The 24,187-nt window shown below is 56.5% G+C and overlaps 1 protein-coding gene across 2 annotated transcripts in view; it reads right to left on the reverse strand.

Moving 5' to 3' along the window:
- Nucleotides 1-787: 787 nt before the first annotated feature.
- Nucleotides 788-24,187, reverse strand: part of CAMK2A (calcium/calmodulin dependent protein kinase II alpha) — a 33,630-nt gene continuing 10,230 nt past the window's right edge. Inside the window, exons 3-19 of one of the 2 annotated variants that reach the window (XM_037398507.1) lie at nt 23,763-23,822; nt 19,828-19,882; nt 19,428-19,493; nt 17,799-17,871; nt 17,320-17,422; nt 16,675-16,758; nt 15,984-16,078; nt 15,445-15,567; nt 14,603-14,686; nt 13,175-13,217; nt 11,273-11,313; nt 6,952-6,984; nt 5,814-5,862; nt 4,457-4,532; nt 3,529-3,623; nt 2,922-3,150; nt 788-2,702 (exon numbers count right to left, since the gene is read on the reverse strand). In XM_037398507.1, coding sequence (XP_037254404.1) covers nt 2,699-2,702; nt 2,922-3,150; nt 3,529-3,623; nt 4,457-4,532; nt 5,814-5,862; nt 6,952-6,984; nt 11,273-11,313; nt 13,175-13,217; nt 14,603-14,686; nt 15,445-15,567; nt 15,984-16,078; nt 16,675-16,758; nt 17,320-17,422; nt 17,799-17,871; nt 19,428-19,493; nt 19,828-19,882; nt 23,763-23,822 — 1,313 coding nt within the window. In that variant the 3' untranslated portion in view covers nt 788-2,698. Of the gene's footprint in view, nt 2,703-2,913; nt 3,151-3,528; nt 3,624-4,456; nt 4,533-5,813; nt 5,863-6,951; nt 6,985-11,272; nt 11,314-13,174; nt 13,218-14,602; nt 14,687-15,444; nt 15,568-15,983; nt 16,079-16,674; nt 16,759-17,319; nt 17,423-17,798; nt 17,872-19,427; nt 19,494-19,827; nt 19,883-23,762; nt 23,823-24,187 lie in introns of both variants that reach the window. The other variant, XM_037398506.1, reaches the window with a different exon arrangement.

A 24,187-nucleotide genomic window follows, 5' to 3' on the forward strand; every position in this document is an offset into this window, starting at 1 on the left:
TTCCTTTCTCTAGTAGCAGCTGCTGGAGCAGCTTCACCCTCACAGCCCACCTGAGGTCCACAGATATCAGGAGCTCCAAAACCAGGCTGAAAAGGCATCTGCCCTACAGCTCCCACACAGAGCCCTGCCATGACCTCCTCTATCCTCATCCATTTCATACTGATTGCCAAAAATACTCCTGGCGCCCGGAGAGCCTGGGCATCAGGAGGTGGGTGAGACACTCACTGTGGCTGGCTTCACGGCCAGCTCTGGAGAGGGAGAGAGAGACCTGTGAAAGAGCTGAGTCCTTCCTTTAAAAATGAAAAAAAAAACCAAACAAACCCAGCACTAAAAGATTACAGGAAGAAAAACAGATCTGTAAAAACACCCAAACTCTACCTTAAAAGCTAATCCTCTCCCTGCATGGATTACCCTGCTTTGGGGGCATCTCTTGCAAGCCAATGCAGCTCCACAGTCAAACAGCACAGGTCCACCAAGGGCACGGGGACACACCACTACACCCATGGAGCACCTGAGTGATTTGCCTAAAAAAAGGCGTCTCCTACACACATTGCCAGCAACCATTGCACCGTCGGCGCAGCAGGACACACCAAAACACCTCTTAGGGCCTGTTCATGCCCCAGCAGTTCGGATTTCTTCCCCTCCATCCAGTGGGAAAATATTTTTGCAGTCTTGCAAGGATGCAGCTGCGTTTCATACAGCAGCTGTCCCTGCCTCAACAGAGAGCAAAGCATTCAAAACCACAGAAAAGGCAAAATACACACTCAGAATTTACATGGAGAAAACATTTCCTTTTTTTTTCCTTTTTTTTTTTTTTTCTTATGTCCAAAACAAGCAGTTTTTTGTTAATTTCTTTGTTTTTCAACACACGCACCGTCTAGGAAGTTAAACGCCATGCAGATGAAGAGAGTGGAGCTAGGAAGTCCCCTGGGGCAGCAGCACTGCAGGAGTCTCACGTCAATGAGCAAAGAGGTTCCAGTCAGAAAAAAGAGAACAAGAAACAGAATGGCCGGAAAAAAACCCGCCCTTGGACCTCTACCTGACGACAAAGAGGTGAGACCAAAATTCCCCTTCCCGGCCATGTCTTCTGTCCTGAAAGCCACGTCCTGGTGGCTCCCCAAGAGCCACCACCTGGGTTTGCCCTGCAGGAAGACCCATGGGGTGTAGGAAGGTGCCCCGGGGAGGTGGGTGCTGCTGGAGGTGGGTGCCTTTGCCCACCCGGTGCTGTGGGATGGGATGGGATGAGCCGCTGCAGCGTGGGGTGGGGGCTGGCAGCCATGGGACTCCTGGTAGGGGCATCGTGGCGGCACAACCCCTCTCCAAATGTAAACGCAACAAAAAACAGCAACCCCCCAAAATCCCCTGACCCTTCCCGCCCTAAACAGTTGAATGTTTCTAGTTATTACATAAAGATCCATTTCAGCAAATACTCAAAATCAAGTTACGAAATACACAGTAGGTTGTTTTCTTTTCCTATAAAAAGGCATGCGCTCAAAGTAGAAGACAGCTAAAGGCTTGTTTGTTTTCTTTGAAGCACGATCAGATTCTGCAGTTTTGTTACTAAAGTTGCATTCCTCGTCGTCGCTGGAAGGAGTCGTGTGGGCAATGGAGGTTTGCGCCCCGACCCGGCAGCCAGCTCGGCTGTCCCCGTCCCAGCCCGGGAGTCAGGCGCAGGGGAGTGCCAGGGGGCACATGCGAGGGGCAGGGGTGAGTGCTCCGTGGGGCTGGGGGCTGGGGTAAAGGATCCAGGCTGGGTGGCGGGTGGGGAGGAGGGTGTGGGAGTGATGCTACCGCCATGGCATGGCTGGGAGAGCCCCAGCTCCCGGCTGTGCCGATGCGGTTCTGGGAAGCAGTCGTCTTTCTCCTCCTCTCTTCTCCCAGCTTCACCAGTCCCTGCTCCGAAGGGAGAAGGGAAGAAGGAGGGAGAGCATCCCTCTCAGCATGGCAGCTGCCCAGAGCCAGGGCGCAAACCTACTTGCTCTCCTGGGAAGGAGCCAGCCTACGCTCCTGGGAAGGGAAAATAAACAGATAGCCTTTACTCACCCATCCAAACACTTCCCTCCTCACCCAGGGGCACATGGAAAATGGACTTTGCAAATGGTTTAAATCATGGTTCCCCAGCCGAGGTGCTGGGAAGCGGAAGCCCGGGTCGGGAGCAGGCGGGAGCCACGGCGTCACATGGGGACCTTGATAGCAGCAAAGCAAAATCCACTGGCACACAGGGAGGGTGCAGCACAGAGCGGCTCAAAACTGGCCCCTGCCCTCCTCTTCCTCAGGGGGCTCCCAGCAGCGGTGGGGATGGAGGCAGATGATGAGTCCGAGCCCGAGCCCGACTCAGGAGGCGTGCTGGGTAGTGGGGGTTCCCATCAACTCCATGCAGCCGAGGAGGAAGGCCTTTACCCTGGCACACGTCATCTTACTGGCCAGATGCTCAGGTTTAGGTTCATGGTTTCTCTTTTCTTGGTTCATGCAGAGGAAGGGGGCCCAGCGCCATGGCCCCGGCATGGTGCAGGGGTTCGATGGGATGCTTGCGTGGCGCCAGCAGGGCTGTTGCGTGTGTGCGGTGAGAAGCGAGGGGTTATTCCAGCGGGAACCAAGCAGCAGAGCCAACAGCCAAAGTCCCGTAGGTGAAGATGTCAGAGGGGGTCTCCCCTTGGTAGTCAGTCAGTGACAAACCCGACACGGGCAGGACCGCGCTTCAGCTGCAAAACACAAACCGGGAAGACAGGGACTTTGCTTCAACCATCCCTTTGGCAGAGCATCCCTCTCCCCACTGCCATCCCACTGGGATCAGCCATCTCCTCCCTTCTGCGGATCCCTGGGGCAGGATCCCACCCGCTTTGCAGCCTCAATGCTGCAAGGAGCCCGCTCTGTCCCCTCCCTGCCCACCATGCCCCATCCCTGGAGCCTCACAGGCTTACTGCGGTAGGACGGAGGGCGCGCCAGATCTGTGGAAGTGGACGATTTGCCATTTGCCATCGCGGCGGTGCCAGATGCGGGTCTCCTCAGACTGGGCGGTGCGGGGGATCCCTCCCGCGTCCACGTACTGCGTGATGCGGATATAGGCAATGCAGGCAGACTCGTCTCCCATCAGGTGAATGTGGGGGTTCAGGATCGTTGTGTGCACAGGCTTGCTGTTCCGGGACCACACTGCAGAGAGGACAAGTACAAGTGGCTTTAGGCAGGGGAAAGAGTTTGGGTGGCTCTTGCCCAGGGCGGCAGCGATGTGGGAAGGGGAGGTGCTTGGGTTAGGCTTTCTGCTTGGAGGACCTGAGTAAGTGCTTGCATGGGTGGATTCAGGATGAACCCACCTAGAAAGCAGCTAACCAAGCAACTCCTCTGTTTACAGCCCAGCCACAGTTGACCTAACAGGCTTGATTCACCTCCTGCTGGGATCTTCCAGATCATCCAGACATGCTCCCAAAGCCACCCTTACCCTCCTCTCTCCAGCAAGCTGATGGAGGTCAAGACACAGCTGGGCCCATGGAAGGTGGGAAGGGTCCCTCGGGAGGCAAGGGGGCTGCTTACGGTTTTCAAAGTAGAATCGGTGGAAATCCAGGCCTTCCACGAGGTTGCCTAGAGCCTCAGGCTCGAAGGCAGTCATCCCAGGGTCACACATCTTCCTGGGAGGTGGGAAGGGGACAGAAAAGGGAGAAGTTATCTCACTGCTTCTAGCATGAGAGCCTGCAAAACCCAAACAGCTCATGCTCGGCATGACTCCCTCAGCCTGAGACTGAGGAGCCTCTGCACCAGCAAGTAATTCAAACACAAATCTGACCTTGACCCTGCACTCTGCATGAAGCCCACCCCACCTCACCTCCATCCCACTGCCTGCAGCCAGGACCCCAGAGAGGCAGGGTGAATTCTCCATCAGTCACCATCTCCCATTAAACCTCCCAAAACACTGCTGTCCCCTTTGTAAGAAAGAAAAATGTCAGGGAGAAACTCCTATTTTCTGCTCTGTATCAAAATATCCCCACTGCAGTTCTCTGAGGCAGGGATGAAGACCTGCACTCGCTCAGATATTGCTAATTAAATAGGCCTTGGACACAGAAGCAGTGTATTCTGAAGAGCATCAGCTCAGCAAGTAGAAAGCAGTTATGCTTCCAAGCAGATTGCAGCAATCTGGATATAATAGATACCATGGATGCAATGCTCCTTCTTCCACCATAAATCACATTTGCAGTTATACATCTTTCTGCAAACCAGAAAATGGGCTCATCCATGATACTGAGACCAGAGAGCTGTGGCCAGCTTAGTGTGAGAGAAGCATCAGGTTTGGAAACTGATGTCCCCTGCTTCTCTTGGATGGTCCCTGTGCCCCACCACCATGTCAACCCAGTCACCCTGCCCTGGGCAGCAGTAAAAGCTCCCGGGCTGCTCTGTTACAGTGAGGACACCCGCTCCAGGAGGCTGAGCCCCCACCCCAACCCAAAATCACACGGGGCACACTCACGTGTAGGACTCAAAGTCGCCATTGCTTATTGCTTCGATCAGCTGCTCTGTGACTTTAATGATTTCTTGCTTCCGTACTGTTGGTTTAAAGAGACAAAGAAAATAAAAGAAGAAAACGAACCAGAAATGCTGGTGTTGCAATATCGCTGAGATATCTTTTTCTCATTAGAAACAGACCACAGGACACTGGGGGACATTGGAAACTGTCCAGGGAAAAAGCAGGATGGCAACTTGAGAGAGAGATGTGGGGAAGGGCTCTTCACCCCCAGAGAGGAAAGACCTCCAAAGTCAGGGCAAAACTGAAACTCCCTGTATTTTCCTAAAGAGCAAAAGAGTTAATCACCAAGTGGTGAGCTGCCCTCGGCCCAAAACCTGGCCCAGGCTGGTCTTGGTTGCAAAGCCTTGCCAAGCTGGGACCTTCTACCCCATGAACTCACAGCAGGGCCCAGCCAGGGCAAGCTGGACCAAGGATGCTCTCACCTCCCTCTGAGATGGGAGGAGAGGGTCTCGGCTGGAAGAGGACAGGTAGGTGACATGGGCAGCCACCGCAGGAGACAGAAGGAGGGACCCTGCGAAGGGCATGGCACAGTGTGGCTGCTGCCAGGGACTCCAGGCACTGCCAGCTCATTTGGGAAGGGACTGGGCTGCAAGAGCAGGTTTGGCTCCCCGGGATGCAGGAGGAGCTGTCAGAGGTAACCCTGGGCTTATGAATGAGGTTCTGCTTCAAATGCAAATCAGCGTCATGCTTGACTTAATATTTTTTATTTATTTATTGCGGGTAATGAAAGGAGAGGGAGCATGTTCCTGAGAGTCATTCAGAAAGGAGGAGAGGGACCCCCATCACTTTCTTTGCACTGCTTGCCTCCACATCCACTCTTGGGGAGCCCTTCCCCCAGAGGACAGGTGTCCCATTAAGTGTCACATCAGGCCAAAGTCCATCTTGCTTTGCGCTGAGATCGCTTCATTGAGAGACTTTACAAATTAGCACTGATAAATCATTCCCTGGGTTATTCTTAGAAAGCTGGCTCTGGCAGGGGGGCAGGCGGAAGGCAGGGATTTCCCTTGGAGGATTTTCCCAAAGGGCCATTTATTTTGGAGAAGCAGGCAGCCGGGCTGCTATCCCTGGAGATGTCTGCCATTTCCACGCCTGCTTTCAGGGAACATCCCCATTTTTGGGAGCCCCCTCCTTGCCCGCAGTGCCCCAGCAGTGAAACCACCTAAGGAGTTACAGCCACTTCCGAAGGGACCTGAGGCAGCTCGATGGCGGCAGGTTTTGCCGTAGCCAATATCTCACTAGGGGTGGCCCCACGGCACCTCCAAAACAGCCTGCCCACCTCCCCGGGTGCCCCCAACGGTACCTTTGGTGTCTTCATCCTCGATGGTGGTGTTGGTGCTCTCCGACGATTCCTGAGCAAAGAACAGAAAGGAGAGACGGGGCGGTGAGAGGGGTCTTCTCCCCACGCCAGACGGAGCTCGTGTGTTCGACAGCCCCCCGAGTCCGACCCCACAGCGCTCGACTGTGCCAATGGACAGAAACCAAGGAAAACGCCAGCAGGTCCAACCCGTCCTCAACCACAGCTCTAGGGCAGCGCTGGCAGAGCCCTCCCTGACCTCCACTCCTTGTAGCCAAGGGCACAAGAGCTGGGCTGTGGAGGGTCTGGTAGGAACGGCGCTGCCTTTCCTACCAGCACCTGTGGGGACAGAGATGGGGGCAGGTCCGGGGGGGTTTGGTGGGTTCCTAGGATCGTTGCCGGAGGGGCAGGGAGAGGGGCTGTGCAGGGGTGGAAGACACCATGTTGACTGTACGATAAAGAGAGAGATGTACAAATTAACAGCGAGGAGGAGCTGGGATGAGAAAGAGGGGACTGTGCAGGAGTGAGAGAGACCACACTGACCGCAGAGTAGGGAGAGAAATGTACAATAAAACAGAGTGCTTCCAAGACCCACATGGACCACTGAAGGCTGAGACACAGCTCTTTCAAGAAACAGCTGAGCACTACACAGATTTTGGGGGGAGGGGGGTACTGACCCCCCGTCTCTCTTCAGGAGCCCCATCAAGGCAACTCTGCTAGCGGAGCTAGAGCAATGGCTCTGCTAGCTCTTCCCAGCAGAGCCTTGCTTATGTATTACCCATAATACCCCGATGTAGGTTGGCAAGGTGTCCCATGACCATACAGTCCCCGCAGAGGCATGGAAGGTGTTTCTCCAAGGCTCCTTGGACCGATGCAGCCTGCAGACCTGAGTCAGGAGAACTGGGAGAAACGGCATGAGAACCCATCAGCAAGAACCAGGGCCGGCTTCCCACCAGCTGGTGGCCAGCAAGTGCCTGCACCAACCCTGTTAATGGGGTTTGTGGGTGATACGGCTTTGAGGATGTTCCCTCCAACCCCGGTGTCCCTTCTTCCCTACCCCGAGGTAACTTCCAAAAACGGGGGAAGCTGGAACATGTGGAGAGGCCCAGCAATATCGGCATTGAGGAAGACGAAGGACACTCACCATTAACTGAACGCTGGAACTGGACTTTCTTTTCTGGAAAAACAAGGAGAAGAGATGGAACAGGAAGAGACACAGAGTGAGAAAGGCTGAGAGCGGCATGTGAGAGGCAGCAGCTCCTGAGCCACCCTTTGTGGTCCTCATGGAGGGGCAAACGAAAGGTGGGGGACAACCTGGTGCTCCTGTAGGGACATGCCACTGGCTGTGGTGCTGGTGGTGCCATGCCAGCTCCCTCCCCGCATTCCTGCTAGCACCTTTTTCTCTCGATCTGCCACAATCTCTGGTGTTGCTCATCCCAAGGACCTAGTTAGCCCAAAAGGAAGTCCCCTAGGAGTCGATGACTACTCTCGTGGCTTTGTGACCAGGCCAGTGAGCTCACAGGAACAGGAGTAGGACGCTGAACAGCTCAGGCAGCTCCACCACCTGTACAGCCCTGCAGTATGAATGCCATACTGATGTTTTCAGACTCTGGAGCTTTTCTGGGCACATCTGCCCATGCTGCTGACTAGTGTGGAGATGCCCAGTTAGCTTTGGACCTAGACCAGTACTAAGCTGGCTGGTTTAAAGCCAGCATGGCTATTGCTACTCAACCCCACAAGGCAGACACACTATGTGGGAAGCTGTCCTGAGTGCAGCCCCAGTGCTTTAAATCAGGACATGTTTCCTCCAGAGAGAAGACCTTATGCATGCACATATATATCTCCATCCTTGTCCACTACCACTAGGTTTTAAGGCTTTTGGGTTGGATGACCCCATAGTCACAATTCTGCTTGCAATCCCAAACCACTTCTGGACTCTCCTTCCTTGCTGTGCTTTTCTCCCTGTCTCCATCTTTAATCTAGCTAGGAGACAGGGGGACGTGCACGCTGGCCTCGTGCCCTTTCTCTGCCTCCAGCTCCCAGGGGATGAATCAGCAGCCGACAGGGAACACCAGCGTGCAGGAAGCCGCAGTGCCAAGTAAAAAAGTGTTTTACCAGCGTATTTAACAAGGCACCAGCTCTGCCTGCCCTGCAGAGGGAAAAGTAGCATACACAGTGCAAATCTCTTGGAAAACTCCATGGAGTGACCTGTTAAGGTGCATGGGTGCGCTGCAGTGTAAAAACTGCTGATATCCATTCCCCCTCATTGCTCCTTTCACATCCTAACTGGCTCCCACCAGCATCGTCACTGAGTTTCCCCCTCTGCCAGTGCAGCTCTTCCCTCCCTTGCTAGGTCCTACGTTAACACTCGCCCCTCCTTCACCGAAACAACAGATGTCCTAAAGGGCAGAGTGAGCTGCAGTATTTTGGAAGGAACCCCATGGGAAATGGAGCCGCCAGAGGTGGGCTGTCTGCAGGAAGGGCTGACAGCTTCTGCTACCCAAGGACATGAGACGGGGCAGTAAACTGCAGAAATTTCAGACGCAACAGAATGCAACACAAAGCAGTGACTGCGTCAAGTCTGGACATACAGTAACAGGATGCAACACGGGGCAGTGAGCTCATTAATTTAGGACGGGACAGGATGTGACATGGGGCAGTGATTTCATTAGTTTACAATGTGACGAGATGTGACACTACACAGGGCAGTGAAGGTATCACAGCTGCTGGGACCAGAAGACCTCCCACCAACCCCAGAGCAGGGCTCGAGGGGGATTTTTGGTCCCATGAATGCTTTTAGTGAGGGAGAAACCTCCTCAAGAGGATGAATTTTGAGCCCTCTGAGCCCAGGCTAGAGCCATCGTGGTGCCGGAGGGCTGTGCGGGTAGGCTGGAGGGCAGCACCAGCTACCTTCTGCCCACCTTTGTGGCTTTGGGCAGGAATGGCAGGGGTGGCTGCCTGGGACCTGCCTGCTCTCATGGGGACAGTCAGTCCAGCAAGTTTCTCCAAATGGGAACACAACTCTTCTAACAATGAACCACACCACTTGGCCTAACTTACAGCCCTGCTCTGAGCAGGCAGGACCATTCTCTTCCCACCTGCCCAAGGCAGGTTTCCAGGTTCCTGCCTCACTTTTCCAGCAAGATGGAAAAAAATGAACACCAGCCAGCAATGCCCTGACATCTGCCAGCTGCCCACAGTGGGCCATTAAAGCTTCACCTGGAGCACCCAGCCTCCCTGTGCTCCCGTGAGTGGGTTACGCTGTGAGTGACCCCAGGCTGGGCATGGGAATGAGAGGTGGGAATGGTAACACTGAAGGTGACCAACACAATCAACCTGTTGGCAAAGAGGTTGCCTCTACTTTGTCTTCTCCTCTTCTACCTTCGTGGCCATCCAGCCAGGCATTCTCACCTCCACTTGTTGGAAAGAGGGCAATAAAAAAGCAAACTCATTCTCCAGAGCTTGTGCACTCTCTTGAGCTGAGTGTTGGCTGGTAGGCTGTGCTCAGGATGAAGCTTCACTTGCTGCTCCCCACTCACCAGGGAGGAGCTGAGTACTGGGGATACAAGCCAGCCTCTCTGGCCCTCCTCCGAAACCAGACCCTCCTTGCTGAGTTTCAGTGATGGGCCAAGAAGGGCTGTTTACGCAAACTAGCTATTTTGCTAAGACAGCAAGTGCCCTGCTTCGCAGGATAACATCTGCCCTCAAAGCTACTTTGAAGTCCAAGAGGGAGCACCATTAGCAAGCTGGGCTGGCAGATGGTCTTCTAAAGCCACACCATCCCGACAATGCTAGAGGTGAAATTCAAGGCTGCCCCTTTCTGCTGGAAAATTAGATTCAGGCCAGTGCCTGATGAAGCCTCTCCATCCACCAATCTCTTTTTACAGATTAAAAATGCATCTTCTGATTGCTCCCACCTCTGCTCCAGCAACTCGTACCAAGTCAGCCCTACCATTGATGTCACTTCTCAGGTGACTCCCAGAAGCAGCCAGGACTTCAGAATAGCAGAGCCCTGGCCAGCAGTGGCTGGCAGATGGGTTGCTGGGACTCCCAAGGGACCCAGCCCCTCTGTGCCAGCACTGTTGTACAAACCTAGCAATCCTGTCAGAGAAGTCACAAGATATCCTGATGCCATGGCCCAAAGCAATGTCCTTTCATAGCAATGCAGGCCATCAGCTGCACGCTGCAGAATAATATTGCATGGCCAGAATGGTCTGTTGTGGAGCTGAGCCCAGGTTTGGAGAGTTGTGCACGGTCTCAAGTTTTGCAGGCTTGTCCTGTCCCAGCCACTGGGTCTGGAAGCAGTGGGAGAAAGACAAGCCATCCCTAGACCTCTGGCTCCATGGACCATTTGGACTGAGGAGTGAAGAAGCCAGCTGAGGGCTCTGCTTTTCCAAAACCCTGCACATCTCACAGCCCAACAGCTGGGTCCCCGCAAAAGGGTTGGAGGAAGGAGAACAACTGTGCTGCAGTCGAGCTTCCAAATCTCTGCCTGACACCTTGCACTCCTGCCCTGCAATGGGGAATGTGATCACACCAGATCTCCCCTGCTGAGTGATCACTTGTATTCATGAAGGGAAAGGGTAAGGAGAGAAAGACCCTCACGTGCACAATTTCTTCCTGCCGGAGGAGTGTGACAGAGTTCACTAACCACCTCTAACTACCACATCTCCGTATCATCAGAAGCAGCTGCTCAACAGCAGGATTTTGCTGCCTCCAGGAGCCACCTTGTCCTGGAGAAGAGCCGTGGCCCCACCTCAGAGGGGCAGGCGAACTTGAGAGCTCTGCAGCCCAGAAAACAAGGTCCATCAGAGAGCACTGGCTTGTTTTTAGAGCATCACCAAGCCAATTGCTCTATCAATTATCAGCCAGTGCCTTTGCTCTGTCTGCACTGGGCACAGGGGGCCGGCAGTGCTGCCAAGAGGGTTAAGGGCACCCATGTGCCACCCAGCAGCACACCAGCCCTTGGGGACGGGACAGGACAGGAGCTGGCGAGTCAGCCCAGCCCCACCAGCTGCAGCAGGATGCATGCTAGGGTGAGCAGGAGATGCAGTCACCCATCTCACCAGACGGCTGCTGCCAGGCTGAAGCCATGGCTCTGGGCTGCAAAGCTGCCTCCCCCTGTCTCCTGTCCCCGCTCCTGACCCAGCCTCTGCCTCTCCCCCTCCCTGGGGGCAGCAAGGGGTGAACGCATTTTTCAGGCAATGAAACAGCAGCAATTTCCCCCGTGCACCCCTCTAGCACCAGCCTGCTCCCCTCGCTCGCTGTGCTGCAAAGCCTCCTGTGCACTGCCTGTCCTGGCAGGAGCCGAGCCGGTGGCACAGGGACACACTGGGACAGCCAGGCCAACAGCCGCCCTTTAAAGCCCAGGGTGTCGCAGGGACCTCTGGCATGACACGGAGACCCCCACCACCGCCCCAGCAGTGGAGGGGCAGGCAGGAGAAGGTGGCAGGGAGGGGGCTTACCTTCACGCCGTCATTCTTCTTGTTGCCGCCGCTTTTGCCTCCTGGAGAGAGGAGGAAGGAGATTAGGAGACCCAGGCAGGGCACCAAGACCAGGAGGCCAAGGATCAGCAGCATGGTGCCAGGTGGCAGAGCGATGGGACCCCGCAGGACCAGCTGGTGGGTTTTGTCCTCTCTCCAGCAACCCCCAGTGCAACTCCCGGGAGCTCAGGGGCAACCTGGCTGGCACTGTCCTGTCCTACCCCCAGTGGCTCTCAGCCAGGGGCATGACCCGTCTCCTAACGTCACGCCAATTCCTCAGGGCAGCTTGGAGGGGGCTGGTGGGGCTGTTCAGCGGCAGGCAGGCTCCGGCCGGGGGTTGCTGGTGACCGAGCGCGGCGCAGCGCGGTGGAATGGGCTGCCCGCCTGCTGCCCTCTAATTTTAGCCCCATGCTGCCGGGATCATGTGCTGCCGGCCCGCCGGCCCGACAGCTGCAGCCCACATTTTGACAATGATGAAAAGCAGACGCCTTCCCCAGTGCCCACCTACCGCTGCCGGCTCTGCCCCAGCCCCCTGGGCTGCACAAGGCACCCCACTGCCCCTGCACCCTGGAGCAGGGTGGGACTGGGGGGCTCAGCCCCACGCAGGACCGCACCGGCTGCCAGCCCTGCCGCGCTCCCCAGCAGGGAGGACCAGTAAGGCCCCGGGCTGTGCGTGGGACGGGCAGTGCTATAAGAGATGCTTTTGAATTTCCTGCCCTTTGATGCTTCGTGTCCGCCATGTCTCCTGGCGCGGGGCCTGACACTGGATCCCCCCAGCTGCTGGGACTCCTCCAGCCCTGCCGCACGCTGCCCACAAGTGCTAAATGTGTCAGCACGATCCCCCCGCGACAAATGCAGATACCAACCCCGGCCGCAGCCCTCTCTTCTGGCAGCTGGCTGGACCAGCAACCCCCATGTCCCCCCTGCTCACCTGCTACACCTGACTGCCGGGGTGCCTCAGTGAAGCACCCCGAAACACCCATCTATCACCAAACAGCTGCTGCCAGCCCACTCAGCCAGCATGCCAGGCTTGGCTGGCTTGTCCCACCGCTGCAGCACCTCTGCTGGGGCCATCCCTGAGGCTGGGGAGTGCTGGAGGTGACAGTGAGCGGATGAGCTCTGTAGTCACCTGGCACCTTTTTGGTTCTGTGCCTGGGAATCACCAGGACCTGCTGATCCCTGCCTGTGAAATCCCAGCTGCAGGGCTTGCTCCAAAGCAGCAGGGTGTCCCCAGAGGAGTTCCCAGAGGAGACAGCTCTTGGCAAGGGCACTGGGACAGTGGGGCTTGTGGCTGCACTGAGACCACTCCAGGCGCCCAAGCTGGGCTGCCGTGCTCTGTCCCTGCTCCTGTGTCTCCGTGCAGCCCTTGTGACATAGGGAGGCAGGAGGAGAGCAGAGGCCCTGCAGGATCAGTACCCGCCTGCCTGGGAGAGACCTCAGGGACCTGCTGCCACCTGGCTGCAGTGGCACCCAGGGACCTTTCCGGCACCTTCTTGGTGCAGAGGATGCTCTCCCTGAGCCACAGACATCTCCAGGAGGACACAAACCAGGTGCCTTGAGCCCTGGCTGCCCCAAGCACCCGCATCCCCACCCCAGCACAAGCCAGGTGGTTGGGCACATACAAACCCCCACACCCTAAACCTCTGGGGGCTGCTGTGCCTCAGCCAGACACCTTTTCTCTTGCACCCCAAGCCAGAAAACAGCCTGGAGGTGCCAGGTGACCTGGCCTGGACCTGGTCACCCAATGCCGTGCGTCCCCAGAGGCACGAGGCAACCTCAGCCCCCCTGTGACATCCAAGGCAAAGCCAGCTCTCCAGGGACCCTACGGGTTTGCCCTGGGTGCCTTGTAAGACAAAGGAGATGAGCCCCAGAGACAGCACCTACCGGAGAAGTTCCTGGTGGCCAGCATGGTGGTGAGGATGGCTCCCTGAAAGACACAGAAGGTAGAAGGAAAGGGCATGCTGGGCCCCAGCCCCCCGCACCCCTGCTGCTCCCCCCAGCTCTGGGAAGGAAAGCCCTGCTTGTCACCTGTCCCCTGGCCACCTCACTGGAAGGAAACTGGCCCACGGGTTGATATTCTTCTCTTGCCATCAAAAGCAGCCCTACATACCTGACTCCATATCCCCAGCTCCAGGGCGTTGGGTTACATTCTCTGAAACTGCCTTCCTTCCAAGATTAAAGGGATATTAAATATCCTCGGGGTGCATTTCGGTCTAGTTCTGCCCTGCCCTAGATGCAGCACGACTCCACTGAGCTGACCAGGGCCAGCAGCTGGCAGCAAGGGGAGCCACCGGGAGCAGAACCAGATTTAATTGCAATTAAAGCCATGCCAGTTAAGAGCAGCAGGGCAGGGATTTTTCACGGGAGCCACACAAAGATCACCACTGCAAAATAACGTTCATAAAAATGCTTTCCTTTTTCCAGCCGACTCTGCTAACTAGTTGCTCAGCATTTAATGAGATTACTTTGGACTAATTGCTTACAGTAATGGATTACTATTTTGAAGTGTATGCCTGAACTAATTTGATTACTTGTCTAGCTGAAAAGTATTAATAGTTTATAGCCAGTTTCTTTTCTTGATAATCTTGTTAGTAGCCTGCAGCTGTACTGCTTTGTGCCACATCGTGTTCAGGCCTGGAGCACTGATGGCTCTGACTGCCGCGCAGATCAGCGCTGTTCCTGCTCTGTGTCTCCGGCTCTGGAGAAGGCATTGCAATTTCCAGAGCCCATTCCCAGCACCGTGCTGCCGGCTGAGGCTGAGCAGCACCCAGGAGACGGATGCTTCAGGGAGGTGCTCCAGCTCGACAGTGAAGCCTGGGGAGATGGTGGTATCAGAGGGAGCCCAGGCTGCAGCACACAGCAGCATCCCAGAAGGGAAAGCCTGTGGGACTGCTGGTGAGGGTGATCCAGAGTTCTTTGCTAATCTATGAATCCCTTTGTTCCTTGGCTAAGTGGCTTGGCCATCAGGCAAAGGGATCTGGCTGTGCCTCTCAGATCCATGTCCTGCCCCAAAAGCAGCTTTCTTGACACTAACTCCAGCGGGAAAGTCCTTGCCCCCGTGGCCAGGGCAGCTATGTGACTCAGTGCTTTCCTTCACTGTGGTTTTCCTCCAAGCACTTGGGAACCCCAGCCAGGTGCAACCACCACCCCACTTGGTCTCTTCTCCCTTCTTCACAGTGAGGATCCTCAGATGTCTGTCACCCCCACACTGCTGACCCAGAGGCAGCACCCTGTGCTTTCCCACACAAGGAACAAACCTACTAATGACCTGATCATGCATTTTGCCATCAGCTTGGAGCGTATGAGAGTTACCTTCAGCTTCCTCCGGGCATTGAACTTCTTCAGACAGTCCACCGTCTCCTGCCTGTGCATGCATGACGCCACGGTGGCACGGTGCTGAGAGGAGAAAGACCCGGCTTAGAGGGGGAAGGGGTTCCCCTGGCCCCACTCTCACATGCACGCACACGTGTGCGGTCTCCCACGGCCGAGGCACAAGCCAGAGCCACCTGCAGCAGCAGCAGATCAAAGTTTAATAGGCAGCAGGAGATCGCAGCTCTGGAGTCAGCAGGATCTGCTCTGGGGAGGGGGGGGGGGGGTTGCAGTAAGAGCTGGCTGCCCCCTCAGTTAACCCTTTGACTGACCAGCCACATTGAGCAGCATGCTCAGGGTTTGCACATGGTGTGGGGTCCCAGGGTTAAGCCCATGCGGTCCTCCTCCCTTTAGGAGCTGATTCAGAGCGTGAACCAGCAGCCAAAGGAGCGGGGTGCAGCAAGGGGCTGGGGGAAATTGCTGCTGGGTGTACGGATGGGTAGACACGAGCACACTCCCACCACCCTTAAGGAAAGGCCCCCGCCAGTGCAGCTTGACACCAAGAAACCAGCCTGTCCACACCAGGGCTGGGAACATGTGTGTCCCTCCCCTAGGACATGCTGTTTGCATTCACGCTCCAGGCTTTTCTCTGCCGTAAAGCCTCAGGGAAAAGGCTGCTTTGAGAGCACTGGGAGGAACCATGCCAGGAAACCATCTTCCCAGAATGGAGAAAAGAGCCAGACAGCATGTTTGATAACATGCGCTTCCCAGTGAGATGTTCCCTCCTTGTGAACCCCCACACCTCTATACCTTTGACCCCAACCAGCGAGTGCCACCAAACTCACCGATATCCAGGGGTGCTTCAGAGCCTCCGCTGCCGTGATGCGCTTGGACGGGTTTATGGTCAACATCTTGTTGATGAGATCTTTTGCTTCAGGAGTGACTGTGTCCCACTCAGGAGAGGGGAACTACCAAAGCAAAGGGACCAGGGTGAGAGATTGCAGGGAGCAATAGAAGGAGCAGAAGCCCCTTTGCACTTGGGTTGGTTCCCCTGCAACCCTTTGCTCCTGCCCATGGGACAGTTTGGAGAGTCAGTAGCAACAGGAAAGAGCTGCCAGTTGGAAAAGTGGAGAGCGGGAGTGCAGGGAGGAGAAAGGTGGAAGGCCCAGGACAACACTTATCTGTCCTGCAAAGTGGACATGCCAGTGTGTGCACCTGGCCATGGCAGCTTGGTCAACACTCTGTGACTGCAGCAGAGGAAAGAAACTTGCTCCTGCCTGTCTGAATTTGTCCTGGTTGCTCTTCTGGAGCAACAGACTGCAAGGCAGGGACAGCAGGAGAGAGGGGAGACCGTGAAAGTGGAAAGCAAAACAAATCCACTCACATCATAAGCCCCAGCCTTGATCTGCTGGTAGAGTCGGTGCTGGTCTTCATCCCAAAAGGGTGGGTAGCCGACTAGCAGGATGTAGAGGATGACACCTGCCCAGGACAGGAGACGTGGGATCAGTGGGAGAGAGCGCATTGGTGGAGGTATGAGCAGACCCAGCCTGGAGACTGGCCCAGCCCAAGCAGAGAAACAGAAATCATGGAAATGGGAGGATTTGCTCCCCGATTAAAAAGCAAAAGGCTTGTTGTTGGGTCCAGCAGCTGCAGAGATATATGGGTCTGGCAGCCACTGTGCACAGCCTCGAGCTGGGTGCCCAGCAGGGCTGGGTGATGCCTCCTCCCCATCGCGGGTGGAAGAAGGCTCCCCTATGGCTGCAGCTGCACAGAGGCACTGCCTGGCTCCATCAGCACCGCAGGGCAAAAGAGCTGCCATCTCCCTTGCTTGGGGGCTTTGGGTGCATAGCAAGGGAGCTGATCCTTCAGAGAAGAGTGCCCCTGGACTGGGAAAGAGGGTGCTGCTCTAGGGACAACCCCGGGTAATGTGTCACCTCTTGGGTAAATCCTCCACCCTGACCTCCCTAAGACATATCTAGCCACTGCAACGTTGGACATGCTAGATGAACAGCCTGCCTCATCCCACACAGTCCAGTCCAGCCCGCTCCCAGCATTTCAGCCCCAGTCTGACTTACCACAAGCCCACAGGTCCACGGCTTTGCCATAGGGATCCTTCCGGAGCACCTCAGGAGAGAGGTATCCTGGGGTGCCAGCGAAACCTGGGACAGACAGCTTGTCACGCACCGACGGCAGGCAGTCCCCATCCCTGCACAGCTCACCAGCAGTGCCTGGTGCCTGGCCAGGCACCGCAAAAGCCAAGAGCCCTGGCACACGCCAACCAGGTGGGACAGGCACGCTCCCTTCAGACGCCTCCATGCCTCCCAAGAGCAGAGCAAACTGCAGCTTTCTTCCCGTGGCAGCAGCCAGACCCCAGGATGCGGCATAAGGCTGGAGTGCTCCAATGTGCACCTCCAGCACTTGGAAGAGGTTTTCCTCCTGCAGGGTCTGCCCCTGTTGCCAGCTCACCAGGACATCTTGGTGACTCACCAAGTCCCTGCGAAGCTGTTTGCCTGTGCCCTGTACCAATGCTGGGCTGTTTCCAGGGGCATAGCTGGAGCCATCAACCTCCTCATCCACTGCGCCTCCTAGGCTGGCGCTGCCAGGATGCTCCCGTAACCCAGGATTCAGGTCCTGGGGATGCGCGTCCCTCCTGAGTCCTCCATGACCAAACACACAAACAAGGGCCGGAGGATACCCCACCTCAGGCCAGTCCTACTCACCAAACCATGCTTGCTGGTCCCCCTCCACCTCGATGGCAAGGCCGAAGTCAGCCAGCTTGACCGCAGCACCCTTCAACTTGGATGCCAGCAGCAGGTTCTCAGGCTGCAGGAGGAGATGAGGGTTGGAGACAAGCAAAGGCCCCCCCGGAGTTCTGCTGTCATGGAGGGGGGCTTCCCAGCACAGCACGGTGGAAGGTCAGGGCTCTGGATGTGCTCCCCAGCTGCTTTGTCCTGCTTTGTGTCCCAGTGTCCTTGGATCCTTAGAGGACCATGGACTCTGAGGACCTCCCTACCCCCTCTCCCTTGTTTTGTTTCGCCCCAGAGCTGGTCTTTGCCCTGTGGCTTTCCAGAAGCCCTACATGGCGTTCCTCCCCACTGTTTCAGCTGCCCTGGAAGACGCTGGGCATTGCTCCACAGGGGTTTGCATCGCAGATGGGGTCCCCACATCCTCCCACAGCCACTTCCCCTGCAGCTCCTACCTTCAGATCCCGATGGACCACCCCCATCTGGTGGCAGTGCAGGACAGCCTCCAGGATCTGCTGGATGCAGTGACTGTGGGAGAGAGAGGAAAGCTCACAAAGTGGTTGGCAAGGCAGAGTTTCCTTAGACATTTTTACTTGGCTGCATTTCATACCCCGCCGCCCCTCTCCTCACCATGCTTCTCAGCCGCAGCTCTGCAGCACAGCTCAGTGTCCCCCTCCACCCAAAGCCACGCACCCATGCAGAGCAGTTGTAACCCAGTAAGACCCCACCAGAGCTGGACACAGTCACGGTGAACAGGAGCACAGGGGCTACAGCTGAGCCCATGGGGTCCCCATAGGGGCAACACTGGGGAGGAGCTGGACACCAGCAGTGGAGTCACAGTGCCAACCCACATTTGGTCTCCCAACCCAGGCAGAGCAGACGTGCTCCTCCAACACAGAGCTAACCTTTGCTTCAGCCCCATTTCCCTGGCCTGCTCTAAGGCGGGTGGCTCCTGCTGCGTCTGTTCGCTTTATATCTAGTTCATCAAACCCCAGCTCTGCTGCATGCGTGAGAAAGGAAGGGAAAAAGACTGGGGCCATGATCACTTCTGCTCCAAAACAGCTGTGTGCAAGGCAGAAGGTCTTTATTTACATGTATTTTATTTTATTTCTATGACACTAACAAGTGGATAGGTTGTAAGTGGATTCCATGCAGGCGGTTCATTAAATGGGATTATTTTCTGCCCAGAAATAAGGGAAATTTCCATGCAGACAGAGGTAGCGTGGAGCTTATCGCGCCCTTGGACATTTGTGTGGGCTACACTTATCCTGGGGGCAAAGCCCAGAGGCACAGTGATATCTAGAGACTGGAGAGGACCAAACCATGTCGTCTCAAAAAAATGAGGCTAGTGCTGTCCCCTGGCCAAGCTGCAAGGGCCGAAAGTGTCGCTGAAACCGTACCCAGCCCCCTGCGTCTGCAGCAGGGTACCTGGAAAGTGCCAGTGGGAGCGGGGGAGGGAGCGGAGCTCCAGTACATCCTCCCACCCAGCCTGTCTTCACTGCTTCTCCTTAGTGCTTTCAAGTGGTAAATGCTAGAGAAACGCTTGCAAATGACTGTTAATGCAGCTGCAAGGGGAAAGGGCAAAGACTGTGGGGTGTCTGTGCTGGCTGCGGCACCAGCCTGACGCTGGGCTTCCTCTTGCCAGCCCTGGGAGCCCTGACACCCCCAGCCCTGGGAGCCCCGATACCCCCAGCCCTGGGAGCCCCACTGTTCCCAGCCCTGGGAGCCCCATGCCTTGCTCCTTTACAGGGAGGTCAGATGTAGGATATGCCATCAGCCTGGGGAAGGAGGATGCTGTGAGCAACGGCTGGCAGCTGCCTGATTCGGGGGGGGACACCAGCCCCGCGGTAACAGGCACTTCTTGGCACAGGAGCCCAGTGAGTTAAAAAGAGCTGCTTTTTTTTTTTTCTCACTACACATCTGGTTTATGAGTACACGCTGCAGAGCGGCTGTAAAACACCTCCCAGCATGGAAGGAGCTTATGCTGCAGCAAGCCAGACATGTAGGATCCTGGGAGAGAGCAGCTCGTGGGAGAAGGGGACAACTGCTGTCCCCTCCGCAATGTGGCGTGTGTCCGTGCTCACCTGGCATCTGCTTCACTGTAGTACTCCCTGGCCACAATGTCCTCAAACAGCTCCCCACCGGTGACCCTGTGAGAAAACAGGGACAGTCACGCTCGGCCACCTCAGCACGGCACACAAGGGAGCTGGATTGATTTACAGCCCTGGCACACACACCCACACACCCCCCCAAAATGCCACTGCGCTGTGCATGGGGGGGGAATGTTAGGGGTGCAGGGTGGGGACCTGCCCTCTGCCCAGCTTGGGGGACCCAAGCTTGGCTCAACCCAGCCTGTGGGAAGGGCTTGGGTGAGGTGGAGGATGAGGGAGGGTTTGGGAGCAGCTGTGGGGTGCAGGGTGTGTTGCCCCAGGGTGGAAGCATGCAGCTGCCTTGGATTAAGAGATGCATTTAACCATTACTCACAGGTCAAATATCAGGTAGTGGTGGCCCTCTTCAGAGATGCTGTCATGGAGCCTCACTGCAGCAGAGACAGAAGGGTTATGGGGTATGCCTGGCTCCCACCCTGCTCCCCGGGAACGCCTTTGCCCCCCTTTGGGGACAAGCAGGAGCTGAGAAAAGAAGAGAGGGGCTATTCCTCCTCCCTCCTCCTCTTGTTATTGTATCTGGCTCAGGGGGCGGGGGGCAGGTCCTGCTCAACAGAGGACCCCGGCCATGTCCCCAGCCTGGGGCAGCAGTGCAAGGCTCAAAGGTCAAATCCAAATCCGGGACTGCTCGGGGCTGGTGCCTGGCTGATAGCCTGTGCAGCTGCTGGGCTATCTTGGGCACTGGGCAGGCTGCAGGCGTGAGTGCCCCCAGCCCAGCCCTCTGACCCATCGGGAGAGGTGCCTGGGCACAGGGAGAGCTCAGCCAGGGCGCTGGGCTGCCAGCCCTGGCACTGATGGGGCTTTTTTTATTTTCTGCTAGTGACCTTCCTTTTCTCCTTGGGAGATCTCAGGTCGGGGATATCCAGGAATCACTGCAGGATGAATTTCCTTTGGAGGAAGCGTTCTCCCAGTCTCCCATCTCCTCCCACGGGGCTGGCATCTTGCCTTGCTCATCAGGCTGAGTGGCACCCTCTCCTCTCGGGTACACCTCACCAGGTACAGCCAGGAGCAAATCTGTCACCCTCCAGCTGGGTTCTGGTTGTTCAGGCTTAGATTCCTGCTCGCAGCTTAGCAGGCAGATGTGCAGTGAGGGGACAGGCACACAAACAGGTAGGATGTATAAATGGAGATTGGTCCAGCATCCTCTGCCCCCTGCCTCACATTTTGTTCCAGTTTCCTTAAGGCTGCAAATATTTAACCCTTCCTCTCTGCTCACCTGGTTTCAGCTTGATACAACTTTCAACGTGTCTGAGGACTTTGGGAACCAGGGAGGAAAAGAAAACATTCAGGTGAATGATTTTGTGGGAATTTTCGCTCCTATCCCATTTTACTGCAGCTAAATCAGCTGAGCCCTGTGTGGAAACATCCTCCAGACTTGAGTCTGAGCCGGGGGAGATAACAAGCCCCAGTGCTGAGTGCAGACACTGTGCTGCATCACTCTTATCTCCCTGCACAGCCAACGCCACTTTGCTCGTCCTACCTCTCCCTCCAAGTTCAGTGGGCAGATCCCGCAGCTGCCAAGAGCCAGGTGCTGGCAGCATCGCCTCAGCCCGGCCAGGGCAAGGGGCAGAGGGGGTCCGCTGAGCCAGACAGCATCTTTCCTCTTGGTGTCTCTCATGGTCTTGACTGTTGACACAACTTGCTCATATTCCCTGGTTATCCTTCCCCACTGCTGGCCGCTGCAGACATCTCCTGTGCTCCAACATGTGTTTGCTCCCTGTTTTTCTCTGACACATAATCCCAGCTTTTCTGCCTTCCTCTGCTAGAAGAAACACATTTCCTCTTGTTTCATCTCACCTGGGAGGGGTTTGGGGGTATTGCGCCTGGGATCCCGCAGAAGCCAAACTGTTCAAAGCGGGGATTAGGCAAGCTCGGTGCGGATAGGGCCAGTCTAACCATAAGCAGATGGTCCGGATACATCCCCTGCTTGGGGAAGTCCCAATGCCTGTGGCTGCCAGGAGCCAAGAAGGTGTAAGAAAGAGCTGCCGCTCTAAATATAGCCTGATCCTACATGTATCTGTTACTGACCACAGAAAGAGCTGCACCGGCCAAAGCACTCCAGCTCAGTGCTGAGAGCCAAGGCAGGAGCAGGACACGGCTTCAGGAATGAGAGGCAGAAGACAATGGGTACCTGGATGGAGTTAAAACTCCAGGGCTGGGTGTAGCCAGAGTTTCCCCAATAAAGCAAGGCTTCCTGAAGGAAACGAAGCTTTGGGAAACCTCAGCTGTCCAGAACACATTGCCAGGTGCTGTGAATGTGCTGGGGACCTGGACCTGCCCTCGACCACCTGTGCACAGTTTTCTCTGCAAGGCTCTCCTGCAGGCACGGTGCAAAGCTCGGGTTGATTCCTCCAGGATCACAACCGCAGCACAGCATTCCCATGGGAGCTGGAGGGACCCCACCTCCCTGCAGGGAACAAGAACAAGGGGCCAGCAAAGCCCCTTGTCAGCTGAGGTGCTTCTCCTGGGAGGGGGTAGAGAAGGTTTTCCTGCCTGGCTATCCCCACACCGCGGGCAGCAGTGACTCCTTCCTCTCATCAGGGCTGGGCTGCTCGTTCCAGCTCCTGGGTGGGTCATCAGCCAGCTTGGCGAGGGAGCTGCGGGCCCAAGTTTCCAGGCAGCAGGAGCAGGGGGGGGGGTGAAAGGAGAGAGGGTGTGGGGCTGAGGGATGGAGAAGAGCCTCCTGGGTATAAAGAGCAGTGAGACTGGGCTGGTTAGCATCTCATGCTGTTAACCCCTTCCAGCCCCGTGCACCAGGGTTTCTCTAAGGCCAAACAGTGAGGTGGGGTGCCGGGCTGGGGGAGAAGGCACAGGGGGGCTGAGATGTTTCTGTTCCTGGTGACCCCACCAGCATCATGGGCAGGGATGGAGAGGGAAGGGAAGAAGACTGGTAGAGAAAGCTGGGGCCATGCTGGGAGCGTGGGGAGCTCCAGCTGCATGGCCCAGCAACCTGCAAGTCCTCGTGGGGGTTTTAATATTTCTTGCTATTCACGTGCTTTGCAGTGTATTTCCTTCAGGTCTCGGCAATCCTCCTATGTATTTTGGTGCAAAGGAAAGGCACCAGCTGCTGCTCTCACCAGGGGAGGCTGGACTCCCCACCAGGACCCTGGTAGGGCAGCTCCTGTGTGGGGCATGGGTCCTGCCAGAGCAGGGGCAGGGGGGGACAGCAGCCAGATCCTGCAGGGTCCAGCACCCCAGCAATGCAGCGGAGACCTGCCATGTGCCTGGGACAGGTGGAAGCTGACAGGCTTTTTCTGAACTGAAATATTTATGGGGCAGGAGCCGCAGGGCTGGTCCCAGCGGCCCCAGGGTTCGGCTCCCTGGATCTGCTGCAGCAGGATCCAGGTCACCAGGAGTAGTGACGGGGCCAGGAAGGAGCTCAGCCAAAGGCGAAACCTTCCAGCTCCGGGCTGCGGGATGTGAGGGCTGCAGAGCTCCTGTCCTATCCCCAAACACATTCCAAAAGCTGCAGGATCCCATCTGAGTTGGCACATACTGGGGTGCAGTGGAGGGGAGAGGGGGTTCATCCCTGTCTCCGCTGCCGGACCAGAGACCAAGAGCCTGCATCAGCATCACTCTCAAGGCTGGGGTTTGGGATTTTTTTACTGCAGTTTTTTCCCCTCCCCTCTCTCTCTCTCCTTCTGGCCTATTTTTGTCTTTTGCAGGGGCTCAGGAGTTTTCCTGAAACAGCTTTTCCGAAGGAGGCTACTCTCAGATGGACGATCGGTGGGAAAGTCTTCGCTTCCCCCCGCCATCGCTCCTCCTACACGCCCGGCGCTGCTGCTGCTGCTCGGAGCTGTAGCCGCTTTTTGGAGCATGCAGAGGAATACAGCACCCGAGGGGGGGACAGGAGTAAAAATAGTCCCCTGCAGCCTACTGGGGCCCTGCTTCTCCCGGAGGGAGCTATGGCCAAGTGGGTTAGTTAGGACCTACTTCAGTCCCCCCGTGCTTGGTGGAGGCCCTTCTTCCCATGACCTCGTTTGAAGATGCTGTCTCCTGTGAGGAAGGGGAGGGACAGCTCTGCAGGTCAACGGGGCAGGCTTCCACCGAGCCCCTTCCCCATCTCTGGGATGGTGGCTGGAGTGCGAGGGAAGGACAAACAGCCCTGTTGCAAATAGGGCTGAATTATTGGTGAGGACTCCCAGCCAGGGTGGGGGCACGGGAGGCAGGTGGGCAGCGGAGCCGGGCATGCAGCACCGGCAGATTTGCCCGGCTCCTTGCCAGGCACACGGCGGGAGAGCAGGGTGCGCTTACCAATGTTGGGGTGCTTCAGGAGGCGGCAGATCCGGGCTTCTCGTTCCAGCTTCTGGTGATCTGAAAGAGGCAACAGCCCTAAATTAGGGTCTGGGGAAGCAAATAAACCGCTCTCAGCTCCTGCCATGCTCTCTTGGAGGAGCTGCCAGCACAGGAAGCCTGGGGGGCATGGAGCAGCCGGCGAGAAGCAAACCCATCCTTTTTAACTAAACAATAATGGGTTTGGGGACATGTTCAGCATCGGGGCCTGATGGACAGTATCCCAGCATGGATGTGGCCCCCAGACAAGCCTCCAGGTACTGATGCTGTGGGCAGTCCTGGGCTTTGGATGATCCCTCACCCTCCTCTTTCCCAACAACTCCCGATCACCTCCTGAATACCTGGGCTGCCTGAAAACACTGCCGGCAGCACCTGTTCTGTTTTCT

The sequence above is a fragment of the Falco rusticolus genome, chromosome 8 (genome assembly GCF_015220075.1).
Source record: "Falco rusticolus isolate bFalRus1 chromosome 8, bFalRus1.pri, whole genome shotgun sequence".
Classification (NCBI taxonomy): domain Eukaryota; kingdom Metazoa; phylum Chordata; class Aves; order Falconiformes; family Falconidae; genus Falco; species Falco rusticolus.